The following is a 9,924-nucleotide window of genomic DNA, read 5'->3' on the forward strand; positions in this document are numbered from 1 at the left end:
TGAGAAGCCTGTATGCAGGTCAGGAAGCAACACTGAGAGCTGGACATGGAACAACAGACTGGTTCCAGATAGGAAAAGGAGTACGTCAAGGCTGTATATTGTCACCTTGCTTATTTAACTTCTATGCAGAGTACATCATGAGGAACGGTGGGCTGGAAGAAGCACAAGCTGGAATCAAGATTGCTGGGAGAAATATCAATAACCTCAGATATGCAGATGACACTACCCTTATGGCAGGAAGTGAAGACGAACTGAAGAGCCTCTTGATGAAAGTGAAAGAGGAGAGTGAGAAAGCTGGCTTAAAGCTCAACATTCAGAAAAGTAATATCATGGCATCCGGTCCCATTACTTCATGGCAAATAGATGGGGAAACAGGGGAAACAGTGGCTGATTTTATGTTTTGGGGCTCCAAAATCATTGCAGATGATGATTGGAGCCATGAAATTAAAAGACTCTTACTCCTTGGAAGGAAAGTTATGACCAACCTAGATACTGTATTAAAAAGCAGAGGCATTAATTTGTCAACAAAGGTCCATCTAGTCCAGGCTGTGGTTTTTCCAGTGGTCATTTATGGATGTGAGAGTTGGACTATAAAGAAAGCTGAGTGCTGAAGAATTGATGCTTTTGAACTGTGGTGCTGGAAAATACTCTTGAGAGTCCCTTGGACTGCAAGGAGATCCAACCAGTCCATCCTAAAGGAAATCAGTCTTGGGTGTTCATTGGAAGGACTGATTGAAGCTGAAGCGCCAATATTTTGGCCACCTGATGCAAAGAGCTGATCATTTGAAAAGACACTGATGTTGGGAAAGATTGAGGGCAGGAGGAGAAGGGGATGACAGAGGATGAGATGGTTAGATGGCATCACTGACTCAATGGACATAAATTTGGGTGAACTCCGGGAGTTGGTGATGGACAGGGAGGCCTGGCGTGCTGCTGTTAATGGGGTCGCAAAGAGTCGGACATGACTGAGCGACTGAACTGAACTGAACTGAACTAAATTGAATCTAGCACTGTTTTATTAAATTTCTATAGTATGATCATTTATTCAATAAGATATCAGGAGGTTTAATTTTATAAAATATACTGATAAACTTTATATTTGTATCAGTTGTTTTATATTTCTAATATAGTTTATATAGATATATATTTTAATATTGTCATTTGTTTAGTATATGTATTTATTTTTATTTATTTTATTGCTGCATTTTATTGCTGCATAAAACAAATCACTCCAAATCTTTGTTGCCTCAAAACGACAACCATTGCCTATTCCTTCTGAGTCCTTGAGTCAGCTAATCATTGCTCTAGCTCTGGGCCAGGCTTGCCTAACTCTGACTAGATTCACTCATACCCCTGTGGTTAGCTACCAGCTGATAATGTCATTACTCAATGGGTAGTTGACTTTTTTTGGCTCAGACAAAATCCATTATTCACCAGCCTAGCCCAGATGTGCTGATTGTGGTGGCCAAGTTTCAAGAGAAAGAATGGAAGAAGGCAAATTCTTTTGAGGCATAGGCTTAGAATTGAAAAATATTGTCTTTTCCCTGTTCTGTTGGACAAGGTAAGGCAAATATATAGCAGAAATTCAAAGTAGAGAGAAATTGACTCATCTTCTTACTGCCAGGAGCTTCAAAAGCATGTTGTAAAGAACTGTATATGCAGGGAGAGGTGGAAAATTGTTTAGTGAAATGGCAACCCACTCTAGTATTCTTGTCTGGAGAATTCCACAGACAGAGGAGCCTGGCAGGCTGCAGTCCATGGGGTAGTAAAGAGTCAGGCACAACTAAGCAACTAACACAATGTTAAATATTAACACAATAAAGGAGAAAAATAACTGTAGAATCATATCATTTATAACTGGTACAAGATCATTATATTCAAGAAATATGATACAAATTTTATGTAAAAGAGAAAAAGAAGGACATCTCCTGAACTTTATAAAGAAAATCTTTAGAAACCTAAAGGTGTTGTTTTTGGTTAGCAAAAGTTGTAGTCAATATTTGTATTAGTTTCCTAGGTTGAGCTCAACAAAGTACCACAAGTTAGGTGGCTTGAAAGAGCAAAAATTTATTTCCTCACAGTTCTGGACCTAGAAGTCTAAAATGAAGGTGTCAGTAGGGTTGGATTCTACAGGAACCTCTGAGGGAGAATGATTCATGATTTTCTTCTAGTTTCTGGAGATTTCACATTGTCTGTCATCCCCTGACTTGTAAAACTCCAATCTCTGCCTCTGTCTTCACAAGGTATGTCCCCCTTAGCCTCTATCTTTGTGTCTCCTTCTCTTCTAAGGACACCAGTGTTGTGAATTCTACTCCTGTATGACCTCATCTTAACTAGCTATCTCTGCAATCTATTTCCAAATGAAGTCATATTCTGAGGTTCTGGGAAGGACTCAAATTTATGTGGACACCCTACAACCAGGGGCCTCCTTGGTGGTTCAGACAGTAAAGAATCTGCCTGCAATGCAGGAGGTCTGGGTTCAATCCCTAGGTCAGGAAGATCCCCTGAAGAAGGGAATGGCTACCCAGTCAAGTATTCTTACCTGGAGAATCCCAAGGACAGAGAAGCCTGGCTGGTTACAGTGCATGAGGTTGCAAAGAGTCAGACACAACTGAACAACTCATAATTTCACTTTCACATCCAACCCAGTATGATATTGCAGTGGACATAGATTATTTAACTACTTTTCTGAATATTTATGCTAATTATTTTAGATGTGATAAAGAAATAAGACAAAGAACCAAAGATTTGGAAAGGAGAGCAAATATCCTTATTAATAGTTAATAGGGTTGTATATCAGGAAAAGCCAATTGATTCAGTTACAAATTATTGTAATTAAGATGATAGTATAGCAGGATGGCTGACTTCCAGGCAAAATGCTGATGCAAACTGATAAGAAACTATAATGTGGGAAAAAGAGACCATACACACAGAGAAGCATCAAAACAGAAAGAAAATCATTATTTAGGTTGTATATGAGGAGGAAACATGTAACCCGGCTTTTAAAGGTAAAAACCCTGTATAGTGTGACAGAACATTTTCTGAGTAGAAAGTAATACTGTAAGAAAGTTAAGTACACTAACCAAAATGTTCATATGGAAGAATTGTTAGTATAGCTTAAAGGTTTTGAAAACAAGATACAATTAGGTGGGACTTGCTTTAACTGGTGTCAGAATCATTATAAATATCTAAAATAAAAGAAATAAGGCTCTTATTTAGAAAAAGACATATAAATCAATGGAACAAAATATTAAGTTCAGAAGCAGGACCAAGGACGTGGAAATTTTGGAATGGTAAATGTAGCATTTCAAATGAGTTGAAAATATTTGTTTTTTGACAGATATGGGCAATTGATTACTGATTTTAATAAACATAAATTAAGACCCTTTTGTTCAAAATTGTAAAAATTTTTACATTATAATACAACAAAACCACTAGAAGAAACATGTTTGTATTGTCTTGCAGTAGATCATTTTCTTCCAGTTGCAAAATCTAGAAATCATAAATGAATGATTGGCATTTTAGACTGCACAAAATGTCTGAAAGGTCTTTATAGACAAAAACATCATAAATAAATGTAAAAAAACAAATTACAGTATAAAGGAAAACATCTAGCAACACATATAACAGATTGTGATCCTTTAAACTGGTAAGGAAAAAGACACAGTCTAGCAGAAAATAGAAAAGACATATGAATGATTAATCATAGGGGGAAAAAAGCAAATGGCCCATAGTCTGTCACAAAAATGTTCAAACTCACTATTCATCAAATGAATTAATGAGATTTTTAACAAATTAATAGTTTAATAAAATTTGAAAGACTGATGACATGTATGATGATAAGAGCATAGGAAGTAGGTATACACATAAATGAGATAAAACAGTGGTTAAGAGCTAGGCCCCTAAAGCTAGACTGCTACTGCTACTGCTAAGTCACTTCAGTTGTGTCCGACTCTGTGCGACCCCATAGACGGCAGCCAACCAGGCTCCCCCGTCCCTGGGATTCTCCAGGCAGGAACACTGGAGTGGGTTGCCATTTCCTTCTCCAATGTGTGAAAGTGAAAAGTGAAAGTGAAGTCACTCAGTCGTGTCCGATCCTTAGCGACCCCACGGACTGCAGCCTACCAGGCTCCTCCATCCATGGGATTTTCCAGGCAAGAGTACTAGAGTGGGGTGCCATTGCCTTCTCCAAAAGCTAGACTGCCTGGGTTCAAATCTCAGTAGTGTTGTTTACTGTGTAATCAGAGACCAGTTACCTGGTCTCCCTTAACCTCTGTTCTCTCATGTGGAAAGAAATAAAAATAACAATAATAAGTAACTACCTGACCGGGATTTTGGGGACAGGGGAGTAAAAAGCTAATATATTTAAAAATTGCCTGGCACACAATAAATGTCCATTGGATACAGCTGTAAATGTGAGAGAAACACTGTCTACCACTTTAGTAGGACAATTTGTGTGTGCCTATAAAATACAATACAATATTCATGTGAAAATGAGTACTCATATGAAAAGGTACTATTAAAGGTAGCTAAGAATGTAATTACAAATAAAAAGTATACATTTTTACATGAAAATTTGATAACTACAGTTATATCATCATCTTTTATTAGTTTTAAAAAAGCTTATATTTTTGTATGCATATATACAGAGAAATGTATCACCAAAGAATATTTCCATAGCATCTAGCATAATTTTAGCAAGATACTATAGTGACTCTCCAATCTTCAATCATAAAATTACAGGGAAGCTATCTATGGGGCTATATCGATTTCCTAAACTCTCAGCTGAGCACTGTGTTTGGAGGAACAGAGACTCTTATGGCTCAGCATGGGCCACATATTCAAGCTTATGTATAGAAAATGGGAAACCCTCATGGCTTGAGTGAAAAGTGTAATTCTTCAAAACTGGGGGAACTATTGACAGAAGAATGGCGAAATGGTTTTTGGAAGCTAAGAAAAAGATGTCTACCACATTTTCTATTTTTATGAATTTCCACATATGTGTGTGTACTTAAGGTGTCACACTTTCTCTCTCTCATACACACATACACACAAACACATGCATCACTGTTACCATGTATCTTTCTCTTTTTAGTTAATAATAGATGATTGACTTTTTCTATTTAATTGCAAGAGCAACCTATGTTCACTAAGGCCTTTCCTTGTTAAGTTTTTCTGACTTGTTAAGTTGTGAAGTTGGTCTCAAACTATTCCCTATTTGAATAAAGAGTTTGGGTTTGTATCTGATAACTGAAATGGCATTTTTTGGTGTGTGGTGAGGAAATGGATAAATATGAAATAGATGATGGGATAATTTTTATGAATACACTTTCATGGTTCAGTTAAATTATATCTTAATGGGGCTTGTAAAAGTGATGTTTAGGGCATTTTCTACTTCCAGGTTAAAATTTACAATGATATTTTGCCATAATAAGAAGATACTTTTATAATCCTTCTATATTTCTTTTTGCACAAAAGTTAATAATTGCCAGACATAAGAAGAATAGATTGAATGGACTCAAGACTGGGGACAATAGACCGGTTAGAAGCCTATTTTAGTAGTAAGAGTGTTTCAAGAAGGCAGAGGAAACAGAAATAAAAAGGAAAAATAAATTCAAGAAAATTACAGAATGATTACCCCCATGTCCATGTCTACCTTTTTAGATGCAAAGGGTGATGAAATGAAGGAATTTAGATTTACTCAAAGCATTAAAAGATCATATTATGAAGGAGAGAATTAAGTTTCCAGATCTTGACTTTGAGGTACTTGTGAAATGTCTACGTGAAAATTCCCAGTTAATTTAAGGGTCTGAGACTCAATATTCATTCCCTTACACTCATCAATCATTGTTTATTTAGTCCTTTTTGTGTGTGTAAGGCACTGTTATAGGTTTGAAGGTTATCGTCGAAGAGGTGAAGAGAACAGTCTTTGCTCTCATGAATCTTAGAACCTAGGATGGAAATATACAATAAACAAGGAGACAAATGTATACACAACATGATTTCAGTTATTGAGATGTAATGTTAAGAAAATAAAACAGATTTTAATCTAGACAAGAGATTATTTTAAATAGGGTAGTTAGCCTCTGAAGTGACATTTAAACACAGACCTCCAATATGAGAATTAATCTTGTCACATTAGCTAAGGGAAAAGAAAATTTAAGGTAGTGGCAAGTTGTCAACATTGTCAAAACCCACAGAGTGTAATAATATAAAGATATAAAAATGTCCTTTGGATCCAGCTATCTGGAGGCTATTGGTGACCTAAATGAGAGTAGTTTCAGTAGGTAAAGGAACAGATGTTAGACAGAAGAAAGAAGGCATGTATGGCTTAAAAAAACTAGAGGTAGCACAAGATAATTTTTAAAAGAAAACTTGGCTGTCAAGGGACCGAGAGAAGTAGTACTGATGCCAGGATCTAGGGATGCCAGGAAAGAAATTTGTAAATGTTTCCAATTATATTTTCTCATGAATTTACAGAGTGAATAAATTTAAGCAATGTTCATTAGAAGATAAAATTTAGTTCATTGATAAAATGACATACTGTTTTAGGGGTGGGTAATAGTATTATTTCTTAGTGCATTAATTTCATGGTAGAACAAGATGAACAAAAGCTGAGGTGCTCCATGGGGCATGAAGTACAGAGTTGAAATCTAGTCACTGATAGATTACATGAGAACAGCTTGGAATTAGGACTATTTTCTTTTTTTGTGTGTGTGTGTTACATTTATGTTTATTAAAAACTGCTACAAACAAAGCCTGTACAAAAAACTTGAACATCCAGCCCTGTGAAAGTAAGCTCCAGCAACATTATCGCTTAGGACTTCACATTCCTCTGCCTTGGCCTCATAGTCTTCCTCTGTCACGTATCCGTCTTCCTGCCCCACTACTATGAAATAGTAGCCTTGAGAGACATTATCGCCTAGGACCCCCTCTTCCTCTGCCTCTGCCTCGGTCACGTCCTCTTCCCCGACCTCGGCCTCTTCCTGCAACAGCTTCCCTTTTCTTAGACTTCACCTTTGGTTCCACATCCACAAGCAGTGTATCCAGAGGTAAGCTGTCTGGCAGAATAAAATACCGAATGTTATTGCCTCGAATACTCAGTGTTTCCAGCTGTACAGGTTCTCTGTTCTTCAGGGTCATTTTCACTGCTTTAAGATGTGTGTTCATACTGACATCTACACCTGTGATTGTTCCATGGACCTGTGTTCCATTCTTTAATTCAATGGTTACAGTTTCGTGACTCAATTTCATCAAAAATCTCACAAGCTTCATCCTAGCAGCGCCGTCACCCTTTCGGCCCGATAGTACGCGAAATCCGACCACCGAGAGCCAAGGCTGGGCGTATGAATCGGAATTAGGACTGTTTTCAAAGGATTTATAAATTTAAAGGATGGGTCTTCTTCCTTGAGCCATTGTTTTCATCATAAGAGATACTTTAAATTTTTCCTTTGAAGAATCGTGGAAATATTTTCTTTTTCTGATTCAATGTATCTGGGAACAGGTCTTGGTAAAGGATGCTACCCCTTTTATTAATAAACATGCAGACACACCTCTAAAACAAGCTGAAAATCTAAGCACAATTTGGCCTAATAATTTTTGCCCCACCATGTTATTCCCTTCTTGAATGTAGAAGAAATTCTTATTATTCCAGGCAGCACTTAAAATACATTGTTAAATGATGTCAACAGCCATTATTTTTCTTATCCTTTCAGTGGCTGTTCCTTTATCTTACCAGTCAGTGATGCCATTTCTGATTTTTAAAACAAGGCTTTTAATTTTTTTTTAAAAAAACTTTTATCAAGAAAACCCCTGGTGCTAAAAATTAAATGTCTCCAGGAATGTTTTGTGTCATTAGAATATGAACTAATGATTAACTATCAGATTGGGTCTCTACCTAGAAACTGCTCAGGAGACCCAGATTTTAATTGACTGCAGCAAGTAAAACAGGGCTGTGTTTGCTATGCTAGGCAACTGTCAAGTCTCAAAGAAGTCTCTGAGCAATTTTCATAACCAATTAATATATGACACCTTAAATAACATGGACTTGCTATTCTTTATTAAAAGAAACCAGGGCAGGGTTGCCAAATGAAAAAAATGTTAGAAATTTCTGCAGTCAGACAATTGTATTTCTGTGCAGAATTCTTGCAATTATTTCAAAAGGAAACAGAGGTGACCCTAAGATTTTCTACAAACTTCCTTCACAATTTACACCTTACTTTCCATAAGAACAATGTCAGCATTATGTGCATAGATAGTTACTGAAAATTTTGTGACATGATGATAGTTTATCTGGAGAATAACAAATAAATCTGTGTTTGCTTTTTGATCTGTCCAGTCATTACTAACTTCTTTACAGACTAAACCATCTTTTAATCTGTATATTAGGAGCTGCTGAACTTGCACCATAGCCTTTCCAGGGAAGCAGGCATATATAAATTACTGCTTTTTCTACTGTTTGTGTAAGAGGGAGCAAAGGACATGGAAATAACTATATTTATTCCTTACCATAAATTCAGACTTTATTCCCAAAGACTTTGTATTTTCTCTCCTCTAAAAGGTTATTTATTGTTTCAGCATTACAACATATTCCTTATAGCCAAAAAATTATCTAATTGTTGATTCGGTATATAAACTCCCACAAATTATGTATATTAGAAATTCTGTAGCTGACCTATGTTACTAGTTGCGAAAAACTTGAATTGAAAGAGAAATCACATGTTGGATAAAGAAAGAGGAGAAAAAACAGTTGTTATTCAGTCACTAAATCGTGTCTGACTCTGCAGCCTCATGGGCTGCATGCAGCACACCAGGCTTCCCTATCACTGTCTCCCAGAGCTTGCTCAAACTCGTGTCAACTGAGTTGGTGATGCCATTCAACCATCTCATCCTGTGTCACCCCCTTCTCCTTCTGCCCTCAATTTTTCCCAGAATAAGGGTCTTTTCCAATGAGTTAGCTCTTTGTACCAGGTGGCCAAAGTATTGGATAAAGTATTTTGGATAAAGAAAGTATTTTGGATGAAGAAAGGGGAAGAAGAATAAATTATTTTATTTGATTTTACTGAGTCCAAGTTTGGTATTTTGAAAATTTGCAAGGGCTTGCTTAATTACACCCAAATTCTACTGCTTCTCCAACTTTACGATATATCATTGTCCAATTCTCAAAATTTCTCATAAAGGGGAACTAAGTGGTTATGAAATTACCAGATGGCAAAAATCAATGGAGAAAGTTATGAATCTTAAAGTAAAAGTGAAGAAGAGAATAAAGATTGTAATTTGGGAACTCCCTGTTTTGTGAACCGTAAGGAATAAATTCTGCCTTCCACTAAAATTCTATCCACAATATAGTACCAGCATCTATTTAGTGGGAATTGAAAGAGTTGCAAGACATTTTTATATTTTGGAACAATTAGAATAGTCAACCATAAAACAGGATTGCAAAGTCCACTTCATACAGTATTTGGAAGAAAACAGTATGAATAGATTTGAGAATTAAAACTCAATAAGCATTGTCTCTCTTCCATGAAAAATATTTAGTTGTAGATTTCTAGCAAGATTAAGAACATACAGAAAAATGAAGTGAAAAAAATGGAGAGAAGATCCTTGGAATATTTGTGGGAGAATCTTTATGAAATCTTTAATGAAAGCTTCCATTAAAATTATATGCACAATAAAGTGTTAACATCTTTATATGGGAATTAAAAGATTCACACATAACATTATTAGATTTTAGATCAATATATAAATCGTACTAGTATGAAGCTGAGTCAAACGAGATCCCATATTTGACCAATTTGCTTGGCCTTATCTATATGCACATGCTAAGATTCATCACTCCTGCCATTGATACTTTAATTCCGTTTTCTTTGACAAATACATTTAAGCACTGTAAGGGCTGCATGCATTTTCCCCCAGATTCATCTT

The 9,924-nt window shown here is 36.2% G+C and overlaps 1 protein-coding gene across 2 annotated transcripts; it reads right to left on the minus strand.

Moving 5' to 3' along the window:
* Positions 1–6,723: 6,723 nt before the first annotated feature.
* On the minus strand, positions 6,724–7,346 carry LOC129560107 (small nuclear ribonucleoprotein Sm D1). 2 transcript variants are annotated; one of them, XM_055432016.2, is made up of 2 exons: positions 7,185–7,346; positions 6,724–7,061 (listed from the first exon to the last, which is right to left on the minus strand). In XM_055432016.2, exons 1-2 carry the CDS (start codon positions 7,273–7,275, stop codon positions 6,916–6,918), a joined length of 237 nt encoding a protein of 78 aa, XP_055287991.2. In that variant the 5' UTR covers positions 7,276–7,346; the 3' UTR covers positions 6,724–6,915. The 2 variants fall into 2 exon arrangements, with proteins under 2 accessions (XP_055287991.2, XP_055287990.2); XM_055432015.2 differs by having other exon boundaries at positions 6,724–7,346.
* Positions 7,347–9,924: the final 2,578 nt, after the last annotated feature.

Source organism: Moschus berezovskii, chromosome 16, assembly GCF_049115385.1.
Source record: "Moschus berezovskii isolate FMDL1 chromosome 16, NW_MosBer_1.0, whole genome shotgun sequence".
Lineage (NCBI taxonomy): Eukaryota > Metazoa > Chordata > Mammalia > Artiodactyla > Moschidae > Moschus > Moschus berezovskii.

Excerpts from the sequence above, each read along its gene's own strand:
- LOC129560107 (XM_055432015.2), bottom strand. The coding sequence starts at position 7,275 with ATGAAGCTTGTGAGATTTTTGATGAAATTGAGTCACGAAACTGTAACC.